Here is a 26,950-nt window from a genome sequence, read left to right as displayed (position 1 = left end):
GGAATGCTTGAAAAAATTCCAGCGTAAGTAACCAAATAGGGGGAAAAAAAAGGCCAATAACAACGTTCATAAGATCATCGTCATTTCCATCATTTTTAAGAGCATACGAATATTTGGTAGATAAAAGTAGGTCGTTGATAAAAAGTTGGCAACCGCGACATAAATGTTTGTATTTGATGTAATTGTTCAAAGTATACAACATAGGAAACTGAAAAATATTATCCATAAATTACGTTATGCACAATTTGTATTGAAACTTTCACAAAAGTATGTGTATTTCAGTAATGATCAATGATAGTATCTCCTCTCTCCATCCCCTAGACGACAATCTCGCGTAGTTTGTTGACTAGTTTACGGACGTAGTCTGCTGAATAAGAGTCTCTCGTGGGTTCATCCGTCGGCTCCAGGGAAACGAGCGATACTGGAGGTGGAAAACAGGATTGATTGCTACTCCGTCCAGCCCACCAGGCGGCAATGTCAGGATAAGTCTTCGGCCTTGTGTTGGGATCGCTCAGCAATCTGCACAACTGACACCATCCATCCAAAGGCGCTGGATCCACTACGTAATGCCTCCTCCAAGTAAAGTGACTCAAATAAAGTTGGTCGTCGACCATCAGTTTCTTGAGATGCTCGGCCAGACTCTGTGGGCTATCGAAATCCCTGGCGTCCACATACGATCCAGCTGGAAGGTAAAGGGAATAGTCAGCTCCGCCAAAAACTACTGGCACCGTGTCATGTTCTAGGGCTCGATACAGTTTCTCCGTAACGTAATCCGGACACAAAGAGTTCTCAAAACTGAGATAGAATCGATAATAGCGACTGAGCATGCGGTCACATTCGGGTCGATTGCGGCACGGACGTCCTCCGTGACAGTCTCCGTAAATGTCGACTGGAATGAAAAGCGACAGGTTGTGGACCAGCGATTCACGGCGGCTGTCTGTCAGGCAATTTGAAACGAACCAGGCGGCTGTTCGTTTCTTTCGCGTCAGATCCATTCGAACCGGAACTGCGGAATCGGAAGCGTCCTGAACGTAGCTTCCGTTTCTGGCGGCAACGGAAGGAGAAGAAAGTGGGAAATCTAAACAATGGCTGCTGGATGTCGCGCTCCGGCACTGGATGCGACCGTAAGGATGAAGGCTGACAATATCCGAGTCACGCCGATAAGTCATTGTTCTGTTAAAGTAATTATTAAAATACAGTCTCAGCTTGGCCAGATCAGTATGCACTGGTGATTCGTAATTGAAGAAGATAAAGTTCTGGCGTGGATGCCTCCATCCGGGTGGAGGTAAGTCGTCAGGATCGAGGTCACGGGCGTGGAAAATGACGGCATGGCTGCGGTTCAACAACCCACGGTCCGTCGTAGTCAGACAACAGCAGCCGGCTCTCATCTGCTGGCCATCAAAAGCGGCGGAAGAGCACCGGGCTCTCAGAAAAGGCGTCCTGCCCGTCCCGACATCGAAATCGTTCAAGTCAAAATATTTGGTCCAGTAGAGAATAATGATTTGTTGTTGTTGGCCGCCGTACGGATCTGGCAGTAGCAGCACTTGAGTCAACGATGAAATTCCGTCGATGGATGGAACCTGAAAGCGATATCGACCAATCGTTGTTGGATTATTTTTCATTTCAGTCGAACGCACATAGCGAGTTGACTGTGCATTGTGTGAAATAAACGAGAGGAAACTTTAGTTTCATCCATTACAAAACACTGTGTCTAGCTAATGGATGCACTCTCTGCCATCCACCCAAAAAAGAATCATGGAACACATCCGACAGGCATTATAGATCTCTTCTTCCAACATTCCAACATCAGAGCCATCTTAGACTAGCAGGCAGCCCATACATCTATCTTTCTCCGCATTAAGCTTTGAGGCGGATCTATTGAGCGAGACTAAAAAAGAAAACTGAAACACCATTCTATTATGTACATTTGCGCGAAATGCCCTGCAGTGCATATCGGATAAAGCAGCTCTACCGCTGCCTGATGGATTGTGTGAGTAAAAAACAAGAAAAAGATTTGAAATCTAGCTAGAACGGCTAGAACGGCTAGAACAGCAATCATGGAGGGCAAAAGATGTTAAGGGGTGAAAAAGCCTTCCGCGGATGAACTGAGTAATCCTGAAAATAAGGACTAGGATCGATCCTCGCGCTGTGTACACCAAACGCGGGAGCGGAAACATAAAATTAGCCCATCAGCGTGACTTTCCTCGCAAACAAGAGGGAAAGAAAAATAAAAACAAAAACAAAAAAAAAAAGGGGGAGAAAACGTGCCCGGCATGTTGAATCTCGGGCATTACGGGCTTGATATTAGGTCATGTCGACGGGGAAAGTCAGGCAAAAGTCAACAGAGTGATTTTCATATAACGATGCAAGCGCATGGTGTTGACAGCCCGATGATGGGAGCTCGGATGGGAGAGAGAAAGAGTTTTGCTGCATGAAATATAGGGACAAGGAAACAAGCCGTCGCCTTTTCATAGCAGGGCGATTATGTGCAGTATGAAGCGAGACAGCAGCATTTTTCTCTTCCGCAAAAAGAAATTTTCATAATGGGCCAAGAAGGTTTTCATTCGTCTCTTGACTGATGTTTCCTCTCTCTGGATAATATAACACGTGACGGCACACAAGAAAACACGGTCTGCTGAGCTTGAACAGTAACTAGATGCTACACATAAACACAGTCTTTTCTCCCTCACCCTCCAACTTGTTGGCATTGTTGATTTTTCATCAGAGAGATAGATGTTCGAGGATCTATTCTTCATTTTTAAAAAAGCTCGAATAAAAGGGTCCCATTTTTTAGAAGTTATTATTCCCGTCCTTTTACTAAACCACTTCCGCTATGAAATACACGGTGGCTGATGCGGCGGGTTCTTGTTGGTCGTTTCCCATGGCAACGATATTGCACGCAATTCAATAGTCACGGATGTGTGTGCCGTCCCGCAGACAACAAAAAAGATCTTTACGGGTCGCGTGTGTGATATGTTACGGGTCAAAGGGACAGCGTTTCTAAACAGTCAATACGTGACGTCACATTTAAACGGCGAAAGTTGGAATAAACGAACACTAAAAATGGGGAACAAGGACAAAATAGAAATGTATACTTGTCGACGGTGGTGCTGTAGTCGATGTTGGTCGCGGTAGGCAGGTAAGAGGTAGAGGACGATGACCGCTCCACCGATGAAGCTTGTGGCCAGCCAACGTACAAGCGTTCGCGATGGTAACGGACAACAGCAGAAGGTGTTCTTTCTGCTGTGATGCTGCTTCAACATTTATGGTGAAATTACGTTTAAAGATCCTCTTCCATCAAACTGCGTCGCAAGATGCACTCTTTTCACTTATTGCGACGATTTCCAAACAAAACAAAAAAAAAAAAATGGGGACAGGGAATGTTTGCGAGAGGCGGGCAACAGACACCATGCGTCCGCCGTGGTTCTACCGAGACTGCGAAGAAAACCTGCTCGGCGACAACAGCGCAATTATTATACAGTGGCGGGGCATGGCGGCGGTGTATTATATCTCTTCCTTTCTCTAAAAGTCTCTTTTGAAAAAAGCAAAAAAAACAAAAAGAAAAGAAAAACGAAAAAAGAAAAAGAAGGAGAATAAAAAAAAAAGGGATTTTAAATATAAATATGTGTTTGTTTTTATCTTCTTTTACGGCGTTTCTGGGACGTAACGGGACACGGTTTCTAACTTGCTGGTGTTCGTTATATGAACGCGCTCATCGCGTCGTTCGTGAATTATTTGACATCGTGTTGGAGAGTGAGCTTATATAAGACGAGGATAGACGTGGCAAATAACACCAAAAACAAAAAAAAAAGTATAAAATAAAGTAACAAAAAATAAAATTAAAACAAAAATGGAGGGAAGGGAGACCTTTTTAAAATCACTTTTCGTTAAGTCGCCTCCGGCTACAACCCGCTGGCAGGGAGAAGGAACGATCATGAATGAAACGTGAGTTGTGGTTATCGCTTTCTAGAAAGGATTTATAATTAGTGGTCTCGTTATGTTGTACAGTTGGTTTTGTTTTATGTTATACCAGACAAAAAGTACGGAACTTTAAATTTTACTATCGGCCAATGTGACAATTGAATACAAGAAATTCGGATTAAAACAAGTATTTTCATTTCAAACGAAAATTGTAACCGGATTTTTGTTTATGTTTTTGGGTTTCACGTTATTCTGCCTTTGGCTACAAACCTCACGTTTAGCCTATAGAAAAAAAGAAAAATGTTGGATTTAGCTTGCAGCTATCACGCGCCACCTTCCATAATCCGGCACGGGTAAGCAGAAGGGGGCTTTGGAAGGTTCATGAAAAATCAGCCGTCAACATCCATTTTGGATTAACTTTATAAAAAAAAAAAAACCTAAGAAAGCAAAAACAAAAGAAAACAAAAAAAAGAAAAATGTAATAACACTGGACGTCACTCTTGTAATACATAAAAGATTTTTTTTTTTTTTCGAAGATGCTTTTACACCTTACGCCCTGCTTTGACTGGTACTTGGCGTGAACAAATTCTTGTGTAGACGTCAAGCGTGAAAAGAAAAAGAATCCCGAATGCCACTACTGTGCAGGCAAACAATTTCAAAAAGCTCAGGGATAGCAAACTTTTGTATTATTTTTATTTCGTTTTTGTGCAGCCATATTTACCCACCAGATCTGATGAGATTGCGGGGTAGGTGCTGCAAGGCTGGTTCCACGTACGCAAATATCGATCGTGAGAATTTCGAACTCGCACTCAGGAACCTGAAAGCATCGCCTAGATGGCCATCAAAGTCGCCTACGCTATCGCTTTGCTTGTACATAATAGATCGAGTTTCATATATCGCGGAATGTTCAAAGTAAGAAAGGCGTGGCGATGTGCTGCGCATAAACATTGGCTTAATTGATGTGCATCTTGCGATGCGGTTTAGAATTCCGCTGGCAATGCAGTCATCCTTGGCACCGAATAAGAAAAATCAATGCCTTTTCAGCTCAGTTAGTGCGAAGAGATTGTAACCCCTCGTTATTTTTCAGCTTTTGTTTTGCCAAAATTGACAAGAAGATTTACCTCATTCAGCCGAAAGCCCTCGAGCAAAAGTGTAGTTTTTGCACAGCGAACTGTCGTTAAAGGATACAGAGGAATTATCATCATTTCTAGTATCATTTCCCCCCCCCTCTGTTTAACTAATTCAATAGTTGATTACGTCACGTACGCTCATTTAAAAACAAAAAAAGTACGCAAAAATCAAGCGAAAGCTGCGTGCAAGGCAACGGCTGGCAGAAATTCCCAGTCCGGGGTTTTACGCCCGGCATGTGTTGAATACTCAATAAGATGTCTGATTGATCCTATTACTATTTCATTTCATACGAGCACTACCCCATTAGACATCATCCCAGATCAGTAATTCACACGAACGCTTTCTTTTTCTTTTTTTCTTTTTTTTTAATTGTTAGTATATTCAAATTGCCTTATTTTCTGTTAATGTTTGCAAATGTACAAGTTCAATACGTCGGATCGAATTTACTTGTCGTCTGTTATTCAGTGCATATCGTCATTATTATTATTAATGGGTTTAAACGTAATTATAAATAAGTCCTTTAAATAGACTGGAGATCAAAGGAGCGTCTGAAGCTCGTCCAAAATATTGCAAATTTCATTTTTTTTTTTTCCTTTTTTAATTTTTTGGTTTTGTTTTTGGGGGGAGGGTTGTATTTAAGTGCCCTCGGCAAGAGAAGCTAGACCAAGTTATCGATTTTTTCGTCAAATAAAATTATAGGGACATTATAAGGAAAAGGAGGAGCGCGTTCCAACATATCTAGAGAAACAAGAGGCACTCACTGTCTCTCCATGTCCAACAATCTTAACTGCATGTAACACACAGACAGGCACTCAATCACCCACGCACACGTTCCGTTTCTTCTATTAGATTACAATAACCAACAATAATAAAAACTTTGCCGCTGAATCGACGTCCAATAAATAGATATAAACATGCGTTGAAAATTAATTTTATACAACTGCCATAATGTGTCATTAAGCTACTGGAATTATGAACTAGAAGGATGAACTGGCAAAGAAAAAGAAAACCAATATTCTTTTCCTTTCAATTATTTTAGCCTACAGAATTGTTGTCATTTAATCTTCTCTATTCCTATATTTAAAGTGAACTAATGTTATTATGTAAGGGTAATAATTTTTTTGTTGTTTTGTTTTTTGTCTTTTTTTTTTTTGTTTTTTTTTTGTTTTGTTACAGTATTAACTAACTGCTTCATCAATGCAGGCCGTTTGAAAGGGACAAAACCAATTCGGGAAGGTGTAAAAGGGGTGCAACAAATGTTGTGTGGTTATTCGTTGTTTGCATATGGTTAGTGGATTTCTTTATATTTCCCCACCTTTTAAAACTTCATGGTGGGGAGTGGAGGTGTTGGTGGAGCCTGATAAGGATTGGCTACTTGACTGACGGCTTTGGCGTGCTGATAGCGCAGCTGAAGAATGTCCCTCTGTTTGCGTAACGCTCGCACTTTGGCCAACCAATCAGATTCGGCAGCTTGCCACAAGAGGAGCAAGTCTTCTTTGGTCAGCTTGTTCAACGTCGCCTTGTCCACCATGGAGCAGAGCAAAGACGAATTGTCTTCGCTATTGTCCCATCCAGCAGAAGCGCCGGCAACGCCATCTTCCAATTGGCTTAGACTCTGCTCGCTACTGTTGTTGCTACTGCTACTCGGACTACTCTCGGCAAATCTCACACCTTTTGCGCCAATCAAAAACAAAGACAAAATTATAAAGGGGTAAACTGGTTTAGTGTGCACGAACGAAATTGATAAAACCACCTTGACGACGTCTTTGTTGATGGATGTGGGCAGGTTCACACAGAGCGTCAGCGCTAAACGATCGACGCCTCTGAGCCATTTGCATTTTCCATTTCCTTTCGCTATCCGACGATCTGGATGGTAATGGAGGATCAACGGTGAACCGCGAATCGGTTACGATAGGCATCTGAGAGTTGTAGACGGCGATATCATCGCTGGAAGGCGTTTTGTTTTGTCCGGCAACAACGACGACGACGCTCGTCGAATCGTCTCCGCAATCGTCTCCATAATCAGCTGGAGGCGGAGGTGCAAATTGCGGCCTCTTCTCTTCTTCGTCATCGTCGGCCAGACCTTCGCCCGTCTCTTCGTCCACCACTCTGTGATGGTGGTCGTATTCTTCTTCATCCTCTTCATCGTCGGCGACTTCCGTTTCTTTCTCTTCCTGCTGATAGCGACGCACCTCGCGTATCATTTCGAAAAATTGGGCTTTACTTTTACGCCTACGTTTCTGTTCATTTTCCTTCTGATTCGATCGTTTTTCAATTCGATTAGTTTCATCCAATTTGTTAAAACGTTTTAAAATAGTTTTACCCTTTTGACGCTTTTCTGGAACAGCGACGTGATCTGACCCTGACGCAAACTGTGCATCAATTCTTTGGCTGCGTGATGAGGCGATAGCAGTTCAACGCAGTTGATGAATCGATAAAGTTTCTAAATATATATACATTTTTTTTTAATGAAACAAAACAGAAACAAAGAATTTGTATCGAGATTTCTATTAGAAAAAATGTTATGAAAGCAAATTACTTGACTAAAAAACATCATGTTTGGCGACCGCCAGATGGTGCCTTTATGCTGTCGACGTAGAACGGGCAGGGCGAACTTGTAGACGAGATGCTCCAGGACGAGAATCAGACATCCACCGAGGATACCGAATCCTAAAAGGATGAAAACACCCGCCACAGCCGACACGCCCAGCGGTTGAGGTCGGTAAGCGTCGTGAGCCGAACGCGAGCAAGGCAGTGAACTGTACCACTTGCTCCTCAATTCATCCATGTAGCCGGATGTTGAATAGCTGGAAATCAAAGACGAAATGCTCGTCTTTTTTTTTTTTTTTTTTTTTTTTGTTTTTTATTTCAAAGCAAAGAGAGAAATCGTTACAACAGTCGTACAGTATTGTGTAATAAAGATCCCATCGATCGCTTCCCCGACAACCCCACCCAACAACAACCTCCTTATCTTTTTTTTTGTGTGTGTGTCCCCTAGTTTCCCGCCGATTACGGAGAGGGATATAAATCAGGAAGCCTTTGCTTCGTAGATGACGTTATAAACATAGGACTTCCACAATCCGGCCAACACAACGGCATCGATTCGTGCGGTAGACCGTTTGACCAATCTTTTGATTGGCATCTTGATTCTTTTTTATGATTCTTTTTTATAGATATTTATTTTTTTGTTACGGTGATTGCAGCGTCTATAACACGAGTGTGACATCTTACCTGCAATCGTAGCCCTTTGGTCATGCCAACGGCGTAATTGTCCTCCTCGATGACGTCGACCGTTCGCAACGTGCAGCCGGGATCATTGGCGCGATAATAATCCAGTATGGGCGTGTCGCCGATGAGCAGATCCAGCCGTCCGTCTCTGTCCAACAATAGGCACAATGTTAACAGAAAATCGCCAAAGTGAAAGGGATTGAATCCAAATTCGTTTCACCTCAGTCGGGCGATGCCTTCTTCCAGGTTGGGCACGGTAAACCGTTCCAAATGCTCAGCCAATCCACGATTCGTTTTCTGGGCGTAATGCTGGGCAGCCGAGCTGCGCGTGGTGCCCACTTTTTGGCTCAGCAACTATTTTCCAAGTTTTCCAAAATGACTTGATTTATTGCAAGATGATGTAATCGGAAACGCAATCGAGCGAACGGCGCCATTTTCAAAACGACGACACGGCAAGTGCGCAAATCTTTTAAACGACCTGCCCTGACCTCTTATTTCATAGCGCGTTTTCACGACATGTAATAGCCTTTACACTCTGATATCGTCCGCCTAACACACACACGCGCACGCAGCGTGATAAGTTTATGAAAACGGTTGCTGAAACATCGCACATCGACAACCTATTAATACACAGCAGTTCTCGCAGCGAATCAATGATCCAATGAGACACTAGAGTGCGCATTGGCGAACCATAGAAACGCTTTGAACTTTTTTTATTTTTATTTTTTAAAATCATGTCTATGAACAAAGTTAATGGTACAAACAAAAAAACAAAAAAAAAAAGAAACACGAAATGAAGCGTATGACTTTTCTTTTTTCTCGTTAATTATTTAAAAAAAATTTTAAAAAGATTATTCGAATTATTGTGAGTTCTAGAGGCGTTTTTTTCTTAAAGATGAAATTTAAATTATTCTGAACTCGCCCTTGTCTTTTTGGTAAAGAGAAAGTGAAAAAAAAAACTAAACTAAACTAAATATGGTCGTTGTCTCATTAATCACAAGAGTCTTATTAACTAAGATTTTTCCGGACATGGGATCGTTACGGCCTGCCTTCCCCCGTGATTGGATGTCAGAAATACAAATCCCACACCAAGATGGTACAAGCAATCCTGCCCTTTTGGCTGTGGAATAAACAAAACAAAAATAAATAAAATAATAATAAAAACAAAAACAATAAAAGAAGTGTGTTTTGGGGTGGGCTTTGTTCCGTGGGATCAACGAGGACAGACGGATAACACAGGACGGGCAATATGATGAAGAGAAACCAATCAAAAATGGCTTGCCTTGTCAATCGATATCATCAGCCGGCGCTAAATCTCTGGTGTTTATTAGTATACGACACTATGGTTTTCTTTTATCATTTTTCGTTTTGTTTTCAATCGTCTTTTCGCCAGATTTCTCTTTCGCTTGTACGCTCGTCATTTTCTACATGTTTTCGCATGGACCAGAAAGAAAAGCTTTCATATGATCCATCTTGTTACTGGCCCTGTTTCCGCTCCACGTCCGCCCTACACACCATCAAAGCCAATCTTCACTTCTAACTGATTGTTTAGCTTGACTTTATCCACCGTTTGACGGATGGCAGTTGCGGCTGGTATTAAATTTCCGGCTTTTAGAAAGAAAGAAAAAACAAAAACAAAAACAAGAGACAAAAAACAAAAAAAACAAAAAAAGTGGGGGTGGGGGGGGAGGCACTCACGCGAGGATCGTGAAAATTGGTGACAGCCGTTTCGGAGAAGACGCCAGCGAAGAGAGCGGCAATGTTGGCCGTGTAGCTGGCCAAGAAGATGACGCTGAATCCGCCCCAGACGTTGATGAGGAACTTGTTGGGCCACGATTTGGGTGCCTTAAAGGCCACCAAGTGGCTGAAGAGGAGGCCCCACATGACCCAAAGGGCGGAGGCAAGGCTAAAGTTTTTCGTCCGCTGTCGACCCCACGGATTGAGACCGAACGGACTGAGCCACTCGTAGATGGCCACGGCCAGCGCTGTCAGATTGAGACTGACGAAGATGCCGATCCACAGATCGGGACGGAAAGGTTTGAGGAAGGCCAGCAGAGGGACATCATCGTTGTTGATCTTGCTGGCCTGCAAGATGGACAGCCCCGAATAGAAGTAAGGAATCGAGAAATCGATGGCTTCGCTCCTGGCGGACGTCACGCTCAGAGGAGCGAAGCTCAAATGGGCAGCCCCTGAACGCAAATCGGCTACAATTCCGTCCCACTTGCCGTCGTTGCCGGCCTGTCGTTTAGCACTGCCGCACTGCCCGTCGGCGACGACGTACACTTGAAATTTCACATCCAAATCGCTGGCCACGTTCTCCATCAAGTCGATCGAGTAGCCGTAGCAACACGTCAGATTGTAGGAGCGGCCCTTGTGCAGCTGGGCGCCTTCGTAGTCGCCAAAAATGCGGGCCAGCTCGTCTTTCTGACCGGTGGTCACCCGCAAGCAAGGCACGCCAGTCAGGCAACGCTGCTCCTCTTCTTCTTCGTCGTCCTCCTTGAACACTTCCGTCTCCATGACGAAAGGCGGCGAGAAAATGGTGGCCACACGGTACACCCGTCGGCTGTGCGAACGAGGGCCGGCCAAACCTCCGCCAGGCCACTGAACTCCTGCAATTCAAAATTGTAATAACCCAATTTAAGAACATGGTTTTTTCAACAGCCACGCTATAGCGGACCACTGCTGTTACGTAGTTATCCGGACTCTATCTGATATTCTAGGGTGGAAACCACGTCTTTCGAATAAGTTAACTTGCCTACATTTCAGGTACGGTTAAAAACAGCCAGGCACAAACTAATAGAATGAGCCTTTGAGCTCAAGCTAACTTGGCTCCAAGCTCCTGAGAGCTCCTCCCCCTCGTTGACTTTGGAACACAACTGTATCTTACACACTCGTCGCAAAGTGAAGTGGAGGGGAAGGGGGGCAAAGCACGGCTTTTATCACAGAGATTTTCTGACTCTCTCACAAGAGTCGAGTGCCATTTACCAGCTAAAATGACATCAGGAGCCATCAAAGAAGCCCCGGAGCCATACGGTGATTGGGTAACGGTCAGCCAGTTTTCGCAATGTTCAAACATCAACAACAACAAAAAAAGAACCAACAAACGGCGCATCTCTCATAGTAAACCGAACGTTGTTAGCTGGATTTACTTATTTTTTATTTTTTTATTTTTATTTTGTTTTACTATTATTATTGCTTAGTTTGAAAAAGAAAAGGAGAAGAAGAAAGTAAACAAACCAATGTTTTTCTTTGGTACAGACCTTTGAACGTGACGGCCTGGCCAGAGACGTTGCCAACTGATTGCCAAATGGGCGGACGGAGAGGATCTTTGGCTGCGATAGGTTCGTTTAAAAGACTTGCATCATCAGCGCCCGTTGATATGACGACAGGCTGGCCGTTGTTTCGTCCATCCGAATCGTCTTGGTCAGCATCCAATTCATCGGCATATCCAGCGGCGTTGGTTTCCTCAGCCGCCGATGGATATTCTTCATCCTGCAAATCTTCATCGTCTTCATCCAACAATTCCTTTTTTTTTTTTCCCAAAACAAATGGAGATCCGTAAACAAAGAGAATTTAAATGTTCCTTCAAAAAAAAAACAAAAAAACAGAGCGGAATTTCCTGACCCGCCAAAGAAGAAAGAAAAAAGAAAAAAAGAAAAAAGAAAAAAAAAAAAAAAAAAGAGATGGAAGAGATACGAAAAATCCATCCATCAGGATCTTTAGAGGGTCTAGGGACTTTTCAAGTGCCATTGATACATAAAAATTTCGTACGGTCCGTCGGCTGTTTTACGATATATCCAAGACATCCATGACGGATGCGAGTGCTGCGTTTGCAACCAAACACAGACCCACAGCAAAGAGGAAAACATTTGATTCGTCTTTTATTTTTTAGATTTTTTTTCCTTGCTGGATGGGGTGATGGATTCGAAGACTGATATCGGCACGCAAACTCCCTCAGCGTCGCTCTCATTGCGCATGGATTATTCTGCTTGTCTTTCTTGTAATATCCGGCTGTTTTTCATTTCGCCATCCAGCAACTAGCGGATCCCTTCAAGGCTGCGTATCTCACATATGTAAATACAATTCCCATTAGGCTGTTTGCAGCTTCTTGCTGCCCATCGTCCGGCCAAAAAAGGAGCGTGATATACCAATCATTCACTTCTATCATTGCACAAAGAAAAACGTCTGATTTTTGCCCATTTTTGGCCGAACAGAATTTCGCTGGTTGTGTATCGCTTGCGAGAACTCATCAACAAACATCTTCTGGATGCGTGATGCGCCCTGGCAAATAGCGATACAGAAAAAGTTTTGCGCTCTATCAATGCCCACAAGCGTCTCGTCTATGTGCGTGGAATATTAAGACACACACACACACACACATACACACACAAAACGATTTGGTGTTTGCCTGGATCAAAAAAAAAAAAGAAAAGAAAAAGGCTCTTGGCCAGTTGGGGGAAATGTTTGCGAGCTTCTGATTTGCGTAGATATTGAATCGATGGCGCTCCACCCGCCGATTGGCACGTCAACACGGGCTGGCCATTTGGTTAGATATACTTGCGCTATCTATTTGCTAAATTTAAGCAGCGAAATAAATAAGAAATGCGTCATCAAAACATAACTGACCGACGGCGATGGTGCTGTGGCGTTGCCAAAATGTTTGTCGGATGTTGAGGAGGAGTGTCTTCGCCGTCTCGTCAAAGTCAAGGAAGTAGAAGAAGAGGATGCTGATGTCTTGGTCGATTTGGCGCCGACGCCATTCGTATTACTGGCGCTGCTCTTCGGATAGAAAGGTCCGGCCGGGACGAGATTGATGACGTCAAAGTTGGCTCTCAGAGCACAGTCGATTTTACCGCCTCCGTCGTAAGTCAGCCGGCCAGCCAGCGCCTCTTTCACTCGCCATCGGATCTCGCTATCAAAAGAAAAGAGAGAAAAGGAGGAAAGAACAAAATAACCTCTCCGGCTCCGCAAAATAAATAAAAAAGAAAATGAAACCTTAAAGACTTTAGATGTAATAAATCAACATGGCAACGCCCAAAACAAAAACAACACAATAAAAACAAAACACAATCGAGTTTGTCTTGTGTATCTGCAGGATTGTCTTGCTTGGCTGTTTTCAAAGAAAAACTCCAGAAAGACAACGCCCATCGCTCCTCTTCCGCTTTTTGCTGGAACATCGTCTTTTCACATGCTATTCTTCTTACTTGGCGACACTGTAGACACTGTAGACACACACACACACACACACACTTTAGCGCAATCCCTCCTTTTTTTTCTTTCTCTCTCTCTTTCTCTCTCAAGGGCCAGCTTAAAACGGGGATTGTCCACCACAGGGCCCACCTTCTTCCGCTTGGCTTCTTCCTCTTTTGATAGAACGAACTGCCGGAACGATAAAAACAGCGAAACAAAACGACACAAAGAGGACGCAACACACCGCTACCCTTCAATCTTTTACAAACGGTGAAACGTTCTCGGAAGTTCGGACGGATGAAAACTATGAAATATTAGCGACTGGGGTTTTACGTAAGACACAGTTTTTTTTTGTTTTGTTTTGTTTTGTTTGTTTTTTCAATTAGAGAAACAATTAGTTAATAGAATCATTAGATAACTGGCGACTTTATTTCTAATAGTAAAGAACGTAATCATTTTTATTTACAATTGGAACCTCCCCCCCTCCCAAAACAGAAAAAATGAGAAATTTGATTTTCAGAGTACAATTAATTTTCCGTTCGATTTTTAAAATTATCATTCGCAATCTGGTGTTCTTCTTATGGCAAAGAAAGAAGGATTTTGTTTGAAAAGCTTACATTTTTTCGGTACGTCAATACGCATAATAGAGAATCTTAGCTCTATATAAATAGACTATACATCAACATCTTCTTAAGGGTCTGGCATGTTCTGTTTTGTTTTATTTTCCTTTTTATTTTTTTCCCCGGAAAAACCATCCGCCTTCCCTTTGCACGCCCCTGCAGTAGACGAGAAAAGTGAGTAGAGAAGAAGAAGAAGCTATTGATCCGCCCGCCCGAGCTAGAATTTTTCCGTGTCTGTATGTGTGTAGGCCTACTCATAGAGCACGCACGCACACACACACTGAGAAAGATTTTTCTTTATCTCTCCCTTAATATTCTACTTCCATCACCATCACCAGCAACCCCTTCTTCTTTTTTTTTTTGGGGGTTACCCCACCCACACTTTTCAAGAAAATCGTGAGTCAACTCACGAACAAACTCACAAATAGTTGTTCGCATGATTACATAATAATAATACAACGTAGATTGAATCGTCCATCTTTTTTCTTTTTAAATTCACTTGTGTTTTATTAATAATTCTTAACTTGCGTGATGACCTTACTGCTGAATAATCTAAACACCTTTTTTCTTTTCTACTAAAAATGCTTGGTCCCGTTGTTCAGTCCCCCCTCCCCCCTTGTTCCGCTCATGTCCAGGGAAAAACAAAAACAACAAAAAAAAAACAAACAGACCAGGCCAATTTTCATCTAGATCTAGCAAGCTACTATATTGATGGGAGGGCACGAATCGTCTGGGCCATCTATAGACCCAGACCAGTTGTAAACGAAAATATATTGGACTGGCCGAATGAACGAAGCCAAAAGCAATCCACAAAAATGCGAGAGGCAAAAGAAAAAAAAACAAAAACAGAATTCCCCCCCCCCCCCCTCCTTTTTTTGTGTTGCTCTTCCTTTTTGCGCGCAGACTATGCAGTCCAATCAGGTTAATAGACAGAGCGAAATAAAGGAATTCTACACATACACACAGACACACACAGTTGACGAAAGGATGAGAGCAAAGTGATTGTTATTCGCCTTTCAACATCATGCCATTGTGTCCCTTTTGTCGATGATTGTCCTCAGTCAATTGTCAAGTACCTGTCCATTTTTTTAGCCACTTGCAGTCGTTGGATGTGATGAGTGGCGCTAGTCTCGTTCGTCCACGAATCCAGCCACGTTTGCAGCTGATGGACGGCCAGACTGGCCCTGATGGACGAATGGATGATGGCCAGCGAGCCTTTCATCGTGTGCTTGGTCAGGCGTAGCGGTTGCTGAGAAACGAGGCCGAGCAAGCCAAGTGGCCAGTCGTCTTCGTCGTCTTGTCCATCGGCCGTCCATCCGCCGGATGGCAATCGTCCAGCCGCAGCCGGTGAATAGCCATCCGTCCAGTGGTGATGGAAGTCCGAGACGGCCTGCTCCAAGGCCAGCCACACCCAATCGCCGTTGAGCATGTTGAGTCGTCGAGCTTCGCGAAAAATGAGCGACGCTAGACGAGGCTCGCAGCAGAAGGCGATCACCAGTGATGTCGTTTGCTGGATACCGCTCAGCTGGGCAAGGATCCGGTGTGGAGCTGAGCCCCTGTTCACCGTCACCACCATCACCTGGATTTGTTATTATTATTATTTATTTATTTATTTATTTATTTATTTGTTTATTTTTGAACGTAGATTTCGAGGGAACAGTTTGACAATTTTACCTTGTCGACGTTGGACGGATGTCGTTGAACGACTTGCCGGATCTTCTGGGCATCCAGTGAATCGTCGACAATCAGCGTCAGGGGTAGCCAATTGTTGGCCAGCAGCAGGTGGTGAAGAGCGGAAGCCAAATGATGGGGACCAGGATTGAGACCGACGTAAAACGGTGAAACTCCCTGCAGAAGAGAAAAACAAATGATCAAATCAATCAATTAGCATAGACTAAAAGGAGGCATTCTCAATGTCGATCTTTTTAAAAAATAAATAAATAAATAGTGCCGTTTTACAGTGTGCGGTGCGGACTTGTCCGTTAGCTTTGAAAACATCAAGCGGAACGGCTTGTGTGAACGTCAAAGAGAGTTTTGATGCAATCTCTCGTTGCTTCCTAATGGAACAACCACCACCCAGGAGATCAATACTCCCTCCCTCCATCGCTCCCTCCCCACATCTCCTACTTCACCGTGCTCTTTTCTTGCGAGATTCATCAAAGACAACACAGTCAAAGCCAGAGATCAAATTCTACTCATTTAGTTTGTTTTGTTTTTTTGCGACCCGTCATTCAATTATTGCATCACGCCCCAAGTTCGCTTCATTATTTTCGGCCTGAAATCCCTGGCTGAAATCGAGGATACAATGTTTCGTAACGATCGAATTGATATGCACATCCTGGCCACCTTTTTGCATCCGAATTCAAAAAATAGTTTCAATCTTGTTAATCGTTGAATCGCACAGACACAAATAAAACTAGCCTAAAAATTAATCAGACAACATTTATTTTTGGGAACGTGTTAGTATTATTATTATTATTATTTTTATTATTATTATTATTATTATTATTATTCGACTGCATCTCAGCGGAAAGCCTTGCGGGGGCTTGACGGAAGCAGCAACGGGAGAATGAAGAAAATGGGGCAGCCTTAAAGCTTTTTTTTTATTTTCTTTCTTTTTTCCTTTGCTTTTTATGTGTACAGCTTTTAGAAGAGATACAAAGCTTTCTTCTTTTCCTTTTCTTCTTTTACCCGATAACGAGTTATAGAGCCATCTACTATCCATCAGTCCGTCGCCCCGTTATCGATCCAACTAACAGGGGATGAACGTCATGGCTCTAATTTTCAAATCCCGTTCGCGAAAAAGAAGAAGAAGAAAAAAAAAACTAGTTTAGTTCTCCTCTACGACCGATGGCAACTGTTCGCGCGAGACTTGGAATTCACATTTTAAAAAATCCGAATAGAATTATATCGATTACATTTCTTGTTTGCATTCGGCAATAATAAACCCCGTTCCATGTCACACACGCCGTCCCTTTATATCAACTGCAAAACGAACGAGATCTTTCTTTTTTTTTTTTTTCTTTTTTAAATATTTGTGAGTTGCAAGTTTTCGGATGCATTTCCAGTACACGATCGCGCCTCACTGAAAATGAATCAATCAGAAAAAAAAGGGGAGGGAGGGGGGTAGATGGAGGAAAATAAACTCGACAGGAAGTCTTGCACGTTCGGTGTCGATGACATTTTGTAGATTTTTTTTTTTTCTCCATCAAAATGAGGCACAACCGAGAGATTTACGGTGGATGAGCAACAGGAAATGATCCGTATTACGCTAAATCTCAAACATTTTCGATTTTGTGTGTGTGTGTGTGTGTGTGTGTGTGTGTGTGGAGGGGAGGAGTTAGAGCAAAACAAGGACAAGAGAAAAACCCACTTTGTTGCAAGTAACATTCGTTTTCTCACTTTGGCTGATGATACCTGCTGTTTTTATCATCGTCTCTTTGTTTTATGAACGTCAAGTGCGTTCTTGACATCGGCCATGTAATTTATGATCGAGAGGGACGTAGATAAAGCACAAACGGAGGAAGAAAGCCATCGATCAGTCGCTATCTTGGCCCAGGATCGACAAGCTCATCCAAGATCCAGTATGTTACATCCGGTGAATATGTGTACGCGGAACGTATTCCTTTTTATTATTTTTTATTTTTTTCTTAAATGACTTTTCTTTTATTATTCTTTTTTTTTTAAGAGCCGTCCAACGATGAATTTGTGCGCGTGTGTGTCCCGTTGGATATCTACATTGGATAAACATTGACGTCCAATTGTTTTGATCTCATAACATTTCGAAATGCTGATAAATAATCATGTTGTATGAATCATAAAAAATACAGACATAACTATGAAGATATATAACAAAAAAATAAAACAAACAAAAAATAATGCGTCGCCGCCATATAAAGATGCTCTGATAGATTTGCTTCTTCCAGAGGCCCTTGTATTTACTGCTATAACGACTGGCAAATCTATCGATCGTTCGAGAGATATGGCGTCGTCTACGTTTTCTTTTTTCTCTTTTCCTCGCCACGCTTCTATTGTTATTAGTATCTACCATCGTCATATGTGGTAAGAAAAAAAAAAAAAAAAAAAGAAAAAGAAATTTCCCTTTCCCCTAAGAAAATAAAGACATTTGCAAGACTTTTTGATGGTAAAAGCTCGTCATCAATCGGCTACTTATCGAAGGATTGAAAACCCAACTTTGAATTGAAAATTAGCCAACAAGGCAGACAGAGACATTTCAGGATTATTATGTAATCTTTAAAATAGCCCCCTATAAAGAAATATTGAAAAAGAAAAAAAGAAAAGAAAAGAAAAGAAACGCATTTAGTTCCATGCAAGAGACGAAGGGGATCGACAAAACTTTTCGTTCGTTTCTTTTTTTTTTTTTCCCATGACTTTCCTAACCGAAATTCCTTGCATCACGACCACCCAACATGATTAGGATTTAGGAGTCGCACTACTTCTGACTGGTAATGTTGCATAGTTATTCGGTGCCTCATAAACGCTAAGACGGCAGGGAAAGAAAAAAAACAAACAAAAAAACTTTTTTTATTTCTTTGGGACCCTTTAAATACATTTTTGTGGGTTTGCGTTCAATGTGGTTAGTGACGTCAATCGGACCCTTTTCCTTTTTACATTTCTAGTCCATTTTCCGATGGAAGTAAAAACCCACACAAATAGATTACTTTCCAAAGCCTAAGGAACCCCGTAGATGTGCAATGTGTTTCATAACTTGACGTTAAAAAACGGAAGAAAAAAAAAGAAAAAATTCTATCGACTCACTTTTTTTGTTTGTTGTTGCTTAAAAAGGAGCCTTTTCATTCCATGGGCGGAGTTATCGATCAATTCGGATGCCGTGTGTTGGAATCTGATAAAGGGAGCGCGAGAGCGATTTTAAAAAGAGGGGCTTACCCCATTTGAACATTTTCCGGACACTAAGTCATTTGGCAAATGCGACAAATTTTCAGCAAACGATGGATGCGCTGCGACCAATGAAGAAAGACTTGTGAGTAGAACGACTGATTCTTTCGGTACATTATTGCATCCGCTTAAGAGTCTCGTCAGCAAGATGAAAGCCCCTTCGTATGTGGTATAGGAATGTCAACAAAAGTCGGGATGGCCGATGGAGCATTGCCCATAACAAGTAACCAAGTATTTGAAAAGTAATAGCCAAAAAAAGAAAAGGACTACGTTGGAATTTCATCTCAAATGTAAATGAATTCGATGATACGAGTCGCTTTTTTTCGAATAATTGAACCGTGCGATCAGACTGATGAAGCCTCCGAAACAACAATAATAGAATCACAAAGTCTTCAAACGAATCGCAGACGACGAGTCGGAAAATTCTGAGAAAAAAAAAAAAGGATAAAAAGGGGGGAGGGGGAGGGTCCATGATAGAGAAAAAAAAGGAAAAAAGAAAAAGATCCATTACTTATAAAAGAAGGTCGGGAGAAAATGACCAGTTTCCACTCGTAAGAATCCCCAAGGAAGAGTCACCAATAGGAAGGCTTCATTCATCGGTGAACGCGCGGGACGGAAAATGCGCTCTGGTATACGGCGGGTGCGACTCGACAATGAAATCACGACTGTGTATGCAAGTACATATGTGTGTTCTTCTTCAAGGAATCACAAATTGACATCCTCTTTTATTATTATTATTATTCTTTTTTTCTTTTCTTTCCTTTTCGTGATTCAGCCGACTAATGGACACCCTGATGTCGCGTCCGCTGCTCATCGAGCCCCGTGACCCTGGTGTGCTTATTACATCAACATCACTTTTTTTTTGTTGTTGTCTCTGTGGCACAGTCGCCATGTTTGTTTCTTCGACTAAATATTTTCATTGGTCGCCTTTGCCGCATTTCCATTGATTCGGCCGCATCAAGGAATTGATGCGTCGTCGACGACACTCGCGTTTCGGATGGCGATTATTTCTATAATTAGACATGCACGAAAAAGTATTGCCAGTTGTCTCAATATCATCAAAAGCAAAACACAAGACACGACTTCAAATCACTCCCGACGCCTTCACGGGTTTTTGAACGCTCAACAGCCGCACCGTAATAAAAAAAAAAAAAAAATTCGAACAAAATTCGAACGCGTGTCTTGTCTGCGCTCTTTTCACTTCCCACTTTTTGTTGTTTTGTTTGATCATTTCTCTCTGTTGCATCCATGTCTGGCGTTTTCTTTAGCGTCGCCCTTTAGCCATTAAGACGATTAGAGATTAAAACCACAAATTCTGTAGCACGTGTCATCTTATAGGACCTTGTCTGCAGGCCACACCCATTGCCCCACCCCAAATTGTCAATTAGACGTGCAGTTCATTTGCAAGAAAACGACATGGAAATGACTGTTTGATAATGGGAAAGGGAAAACAAAATAAAAAAATAATAAAAAAAAAATTGAAAAAAAAAGAGGAAAACTTACGCGGAAGGAGGAATCGTCGAGTCCGCGCTGCGCCCGCGCTCCGATGACGGGCACATGGAACAAAGAGGCGGCGAGAGCGACACGGAAAACGGAATAATCGTCGGCTGACAGAACGAGGATAGCGACGGGCCGATGAGAAACGATGAGACGATCGAGATCGTCTGCCGTTTGATTGATCCACCACTGCGACGAGTACGTGACACTGTCCACTGTTAGACGTCCCCCACCGGCCAGCCACTTCCTGCGTTTGCCTCGGCTGGCCGACGACGTGCTGATGTTGACATCTGCAGCGGCCCCGATCCCGCTGTTTTGGCGATTCCATCCGGCTGCCCAGGCCGTTTTTTCCTTGTTGAGTGCAATCAGCGTTTTCTGCATGACGCGCTCCATTGTTGCCATTTCGCTGGCGTCGAATACGGCCAGGACACGGACAGACGGAGGGCCGGCTCTTGCGCTGGCTCCTCGCACCGGCTGGCCGGTAGCCATTACCAATAAGAACAACAGCTTCGAAATGATTAGAACGAGCCGTTGGTATGCCATGACCGTCGTCGACTGGCGAGTCGTTGCCGTCGATGAAATCACAAAGAAAAGCCATCAAGACGCCATCAAAAACTCGCACTGAATTCGATCCTTTATTTTGGTGTGTGGCGCTTGTTCCCCAAAGTTCTTTCCACTCGCACTTGCCGACACACACTTTCAATCAGCCAATTAGCTGATTGTAAGAGACAGTGTCAGTCACTGGGACATGGGCCGACGTTTGCAAACGCTGACGACTTTCGACTTTCACACGCGTCAACGACACTGACGCCGATATTCTGGACAGTCACCACCGCAATAAAGACGACGACAACGAAATCGCTAGGCGTTCTGGCTAAATGAGGCGTGACACTTTTAGCTGCTTGTCCCGTTATTATTCCGCGCTGATTGCTGGCCATCCGTCAACCAACAATTGCCACTTCCTGAACGGGGCACTTGCAAAAATTGGAACCAAAATTGTCAAAAGTCAAAAATAAATAAATCAATCAACAAATCAAGTCTACACGGAAGAGGAAGGAGAATGAAACTAACAGGGAGGAGTTGAAAAAGGGGAAAGAACAACAACAACAACAACAACAAAAGAAAAAAAAACCAAAAAAAAAACGGGAAAATTCTCGGGTTGGGCACGGGAGCGGCAAAAGGAAGGAGCCACAACTGAAGACCGACTGAAGCTGGATCAGTTCTATCTCACCCAAAGTGCGTGCTGCTCGCTCTCGGTGTAGGATCCTGCGCAATCTGACCTCTTGTCGCTCCTCTCTGTTCGCAGACTTTCTCCCACTCACCATCAAACGCTAATGGCAAACGAAGCTGCTGCACTCCCCTACATGAGAAGGGAGGTCATGAAAACAGGCCACACGGTCTACTGTATAATGAGCTTTGAATAGGTGTCGTCCCAATACAAGGCGGAGTTAAAAACAGGTGAAAACGACAAGGCACCTGCTGCTATTGACGTGACAACGCACAAAAGGAAAGCTGCGCCTGCGGTGAGCCACCTGATCCCTTAACCGCCCCTGAATTTGAATCAATTTATTCCCATTTTGTTTTTTGTTTTGTTTTTTGTTTTTTTTTTTTTTTTTTCGGGGGCTGGAGAGAAACAAATTAATAAAAAAAATAGCGATGCTATTTTGCCGTCGACTCAAACGAGAAGAGAAAATAGTTCGTTAAACTGTTATCATCTTCTTCCACTTGGATGTTAAAACACGTGCGCTGGATGATGGAAACGAATTTCCCGATGGGGTCGTTAACTTCATTTTTTTTTTCGTATGTATCCGCGTTTTGGTGACTCAATTGACGGTCGCTTGTTTCAGCCAATGTCACGCAAAAATAAGAGAAAACGGCATAAAAAGCGAAGCAATTTTGAATGGTTTAAAAATTGAAAAATGATGGGGGGCAAGCTGCTTACTTTTTTTTTTTTTTTTTTTTTTAACTAAAGCGATAACTGCATTCAGTGGTGTACCGTACATTCCTCATTCGGTGAAGGGATTGGCCAAAGGCATCTAAAAGAGAAGCCGATCAGGCTCAACTTCCTTGTATGGTAGTCGGATATTTGCATATCCTTTTCTTTATAAAAAAAAAAAAAAAAAAAAAATAAAAAATAAATAAAATCTAAAAAAGTTTTGAAAAAGTTTGCCCAACAAATAATTGACTAAAGAATCAAATTTCAAAGGATATTTTGAATTTAAAATATACAAATATATCAAGCGACTCAGGGAGGAGGGGGGCGTGCAGAGAACTGGACCGCCACACATTTTTATGAAACGGCTTGTGTGGACGGCTGTTTGTGTGGAAAGAAAATCGATCAGTCAACTCTGTGTGTGTACAGAAATACAGAAGCCCCCCCGTTGCAGCTCTTATTCCCACCCGCTATATATATATCCGTCCGAACCAGAAGTATAGACCAACAGACACTAGGAGCCCGCCCCTTCTCTCTCATTCGGTCAAGTCTGAAGAGGACAGCAGCACAGAGAAATGGTAAGGGGAAGCTTTCAGAGAAATCCCGCGACTCGTGAATAAGGCAAGAGGCTGCTGATGCTCATCCTTAAGCTCCCGTTCCAACTCTCTCTCTCTGCAGTTGTAATAAAACATGACCGAAAAAAAAAAAAAAAAAAAAAGAGGAGAACCGGGCCACAAACCTCTTTTCTTTTTTCCATTGGCTTCTTTTCATCTCTCTAATACGAAATGACTCGCCAAATACAAGACACACGCGGACCATATAACTCGACTTGCCCGTCTTCCGTACACACAACTTCTTTTTTATGGATGCTGGACAGGAATGGGGTTAGAAGGGAGAGGGTGATGGATGTAGTCAATCTCCTTCTTCAAATGCATATTCCATCATCTTCTAAAGGTATAGTATACATCTCACCTATTTCAACGGTAAAAAAAAACGATAAAAAAAAGGAATTTTTTTCTTCTTTCGTTTCAAATATATTTGTATTTTCTTTCATTTTTTTTTTCTTTTTTTCCTTTTTTACCTCATTTTATGTCTTTTCTTCTTTCTGTGTTTTTCCAACTTCTTTCGTTTCCACAGCAACAGAGAGGAGCGAGAGTCTGAGGTGAGGGGAGCATACAATCACACACGTACACACAGAGGAAAACGTCCACAAACTAAAGATGATTCCCAGTCGAATTGATCAAAAAGAATGAAATGATTGGACGTTACATAACCTTCCACGTCATAGTTCCTCTTTTTTGTTCCCGCCCATCGGCAATCACCAACGGGGCCGACAACAATAATCGACACGCAAACAGCAGTAGGAACCACCACTTTTCTCTCTGTGTCTCTCTCTCTCTCTCTTTCAATGTGTTGTGTATATCTGTCTACATATACGGGCCATATAGATCCTCTTGAATTGTGATGGGTAGCGCCACGCAAGTTCCTTGTTGCAACTCGAGTTTCCATCCCACTTTTCGATTCTCCGCCATTTGAAAAACACAAAGAGCTTTCACAGCAAACACACAATGGGTCACAATTAAACCGGGGTAGGGAGAGGGGGGCTGAGAGAAAAACAGAGGCATGATATAGTTAAGCATACACGACTAGATCTCTCCCAAGTCCTCATGTCTTTTTCACTTCCATTTTTTTTTCGTATCTCAAAAGACATTGGAAGAAGAACTCACTGAAAATAAAAGAACACTTACCACTCACAAAACAATCAGACTTAATTGTGACATGTAATATTATACGAGTAGCTTTTTTTTTTTCCTTTTTCTTTTTTTCCTTCTTCTTTTTTTTTTTTTTTTTTGTCCCAGAAAAAATGGGTTTAGTCTGACAATGTCCTTGTTGTCCATCTAATTAAAAACAAGAAAACAAAAATATTTATGGCTCAGAGGAGAGAGTCTGTTGTTGGTTTTGCCAGTCAACGAACGAGTTGTGCGGGGCCAAAAAAAAATGCAAGATGCAAATTTTGACGGTGGTAGAGCAGCGGCATCAGCAATTTTATCAATAGAAAAAAAAAAAAGAAATAAAGGAAAGCAAAGAGGAGCAGATGATGGCCGCAACGTTTGACAGCACAAGATTTTCCTTTCGACGGATGGGGTTTCGGCTGAGTGTTGGAGTAAAATCAACTCAGTTTTGGCCGTTTAGAGTTGTTGGAGCTGCCATCGGCCATCGAATGCAAATGATGACTACTGCTCGTGTGGCTACTGCTGTTGTTGTTGGCACCCGATTTCTGCGACGACAGGAAGCCGTGACACCAACGTGAAGCGATCCCGACGAGCCACTGGGTGACGGCGGGACGGACGGGGAACCGACATCGTCCTCTTCTTTTGAGCGCTGCGTCAAATTCAAGAATTCGCCCATGACGGCGATCGACGTCTCCCCGGTCGCCATGGCGACACGGTGCTCCACCAAAATAGAACATGTACTCATCGTAGAGGAGTCGAATCAAATGGAAGGAACCGAACGACGCGGCACTCCTTAGAGTCAAATCACGAATCACCATCGAACTGGACAAGAACAAGAACAAGATAAAGAAAAAGGCGTCCTAAACACAATGGCGTCAAGTTACCTGTAAAACGACCATTTGAGCAGAAACTGGCGTGCCACGCGGGCAAACTCCTGCGTCGACCCACCCTCGTAGGGTTTCATGACTCGATCGACGACACTTTCGAGCCACTGAGCCCACTGTTCCAGCGTTGCCTGGTTTTGTAGCGTCGCTTTGAAATCGTTCTCCAACCAGGCGACTAGATCCGGATCGCAACGGCACACCCAGGCAGCCTGAACAAGACAACAGTTTTAGATGGAAAAACGAATTCAACGTTGTCTTGTGGACGCGTACCTGCTCCTGGACGTTGTGAAAATCGACACGATTGAGATCTGAAAGCATTTGACTAATTTGCGCCGAATTGTGCAGCACGGCCCGGGCCGCTTGAGCCAAATGGTTCAGAGAAGTGTAAGCGCCGCAGCGTTTGCGAGAAGGCGTTAACCGCCGCCACCTGCGTAAACAAATCATTTGACGATTCACACATGAATTCTCCTAAAACGAATGAACGTGTTTTACCTTGACGAGGACGATATCTTCCGGGCAACCGTTCATGGCCGCCAAGAGCCAATTTTCCAGTCCTTTGGCGAAATTGCGGATGGCCTGCGTCAACGTGCCCGGGATGGGTCTAAGCACGTCGGGTATGAGCACTTCCACCAGGCTCTGATAGAACTGATAATCGGCTTTTTTGACGAAAATCAAAACAGGTTCGCAACGCGATAGGACATAAAGTTTAGCTCAATAGAGAGACAGGGAGAAGATAAATCACATTGCCGTATATGGATTTTTGAAAACAAAAAAAAAAAAAAACAAGAAAAAAAAAAAATAAAAGTTGGCCGTTGTCCCGCAAAAGGAACGATGAATACAGCCCAATAAATCTTGCTCCAACATACTTTGGCAAGATTTTTTCAGGATCCTCTTCCATACCGACGCGTCGACCCTCGTTGTTATTGGCGCCTACGCCAAAGTGGCGCCAAATCGTTTCCACCGTGTTGAACTGCAAGCTGATGACGGCGTCCAGCATGGCCTGTGCCGAGGGTGGGGAAACGGGAACAATGGTCACATTCATCACATCGAAAATAATAAAAAATAATAATAATAAAAAAAAAAAGAACTTTTCGAGTGGATCCAATATTTTAGCGTCATCGTTTTACCTCAATGGATCTCGATAAAGGGTCACAAAAGCCTGGAGATCGTCGATATCGATGCCCGGCGGCAATTGGTTACTGTCGGCTTGTCGGGCCAGTGAGGCAAAGCAGCAACACCACCAAATTCTGATGCGCTAATTAATTGGCGGTGAATTAGTAAAGATTTGAAAACAAAAATCGCCAACTAACCGAGACATAAAAAAAACTCAAACTTGATATAAATATTGTTGATGGGTAGGAGAAGTAGCGTCCAAGCTCCCGCTGCTGCTGAGTGCCCTTTATTTTGCTCAGTTGTCGTGGGTGATGTCGTTGAACACCTGGCGGGCTGGATTCCTCCCACCGACATTTGATTCAGGGACGACTGTCTGATGCGAATGCCGTAATAATGATACTTGGAATTGGCCTCTGTTTTGTTTGTTTTTTTGTTTCAACAACAAATTAAAAGTCACGATTGTTAGAAATGGAAGGCTGAAAAAACCAAAAAAAAACCAAACAAAATCATCCTTGCCTCCGTGCCCAATCGCCTGGTCCTTAACTCCCAAAAAGACGGATCGAATGAGTTTGCCAAAAGAGGCATTGACTGGCTCCAGTTTGTGTTCATTGCAAGCCTCGGGCCAGTGAGCGTAGAGGGTCGAACGAGGCAGACTGACACCTTCGGCCGTCTCAATTTATCAATGAGCCATTGAACCTGGAACCGAATTACAAATGTCTTTTACATTTAGAAATTGCAGCCAACCATTTGATGCTAATCTAGTCAGCACGAACTGCGTTAGTT

At 42.9% G+C, this 26,950-nt stretch overlaps 2 protein-coding genes and 1 pseudogene across 5 annotated transcripts; all 3 read right to left on the bottom strand.

The window, feature by feature from the left end:
* Positions 1 to 153: 153 nt before the first annotated feature.
* Positions 154 to 3,278, bottom strand: LOC123466441 (alpha-(1,3)-fucosyltransferase C-like). Its single transcript, XM_045167419.1, has 2 exons — positions 3,096 to 3,278; positions 154 to 1,580 (listed from the first exon to the last, which is right to left on the bottom strand). The coding sequence occupies exons 1-2, from the start codon at positions 3,261 to 3,263 to the stop codon at positions 318 to 320; spliced, it is 1,431 nt and encodes a 476-aa protein (XP_045023354.1). The 5' UTR covers positions 3,264 to 3,278; the 3' UTR covers positions 154 to 317.
* Positions 3,242 to 20,972, bottom strand: LOC123467550. Of its 4 annotated transcripts, none has more exons than XM_045167416.1 (13): positions 20,511 to 20,972; positions 15,765 to 15,938; positions 15,167 to 15,669; positions 12,907 to 13,192; positions 11,541 to 11,805; positions 9,979 to 10,889; positions 8,501 to 8,634; positions 8,284 to 8,428; positions 7,592 to 7,885; positions 7,376 to 7,495; positions 6,806 to 7,307; positions 6,368 to 6,723; positions 3,242 to 3,532 (listed from the first exon to the last, which is right to left on the bottom strand). In XM_045167416.1, the coding sequence occupies exons 1-12, from the start codon at positions 20,904 to 20,906 to the stop codon at positions 6,371 to 6,373; spliced, it is 4,083 nt and encodes a 1,360-aa protein (XP_045023351.1). In that variant the 5' UTR covers positions 20,907 to 20,972; the 3' UTR covers positions 3,242 to 3,532; positions 6,368 to 6,370. The 4 variants fall into 4 exon arrangements, with proteins under 4 accessions (XP_045023351.1, XP_045023350.1, XP_045023349.1 ...); XM_045167415.1 differs by lacking the exon at positions 3,242 to 3,532 and adding an exon at positions 4,042 to 4,358; XM_045167414.1 differs by lacking the exon at positions 3,242 to 3,532 and having other exon boundaries at positions 5,421 to 6,723.
* Positions 20,973 to 23,859: 2,887 nt separating this feature from the next.
* LOC123467556 lies at positions 23,860 to 26,863 on the bottom strand (annotated as a pseudogene).
* Between the last annotated feature and the right edge of the window lie 87 nt (positions 26,864 to 26,950).

Source organism: Daphnia magna, unplaced genomic scaffold (genome assembly GCF_020631705.1).
Source record: "Daphnia magna isolate NIES unplaced genomic scaffold, ASM2063170v1.1 Dm_contigs191, whole genome shotgun sequence".
Classification (NCBI taxonomy): Eukaryota; Metazoa; Arthropoda; class Branchiopoda; order Diplostraca; family Daphniidae; genus Daphnia; species Daphnia magna.
Note: the sequence above shows the minus strand (reverse complement) of the source record. Positions and strands in the feature narration are given on the sequence as shown.

Coding starts and splice junctions, on each gene's coding strand:
- LOC123466441 (XM_045167419.1), bottom strand. CDS start 3,263: ATGTTGAAGCAGCATCACAGCAGAAAGAACACCTTCTGCTGTTGTCCG. Junction 1,581..3,095: donor TACAGCACCACCGTCGACAA/GTATACATTTCT, acceptor TATCGCTTTCAG/GTTCCATCCATCGACGGAAT.
- LOC123467550 (XM_045167416.1), bottom strand. CDS start 20,906: ATGGCAACAATGGAGCGCGTCATGCAGAAAACGCTGATTGCACTCAAC. Junction 7,886..8,283: donor CCAAAGGGCTACGATTGCAG/GTAAGATGTCAC, acceptor AAAAAAAAAAAG/ACGAGCATTTCGTCTTTGAT. Junction 7,496..7,591: donor ACATGATGTTTTTTAGTCAA/GTAATTTGCTTT, acceptor ATATATATTTAG/AAACTTTATCGATTCATCAA.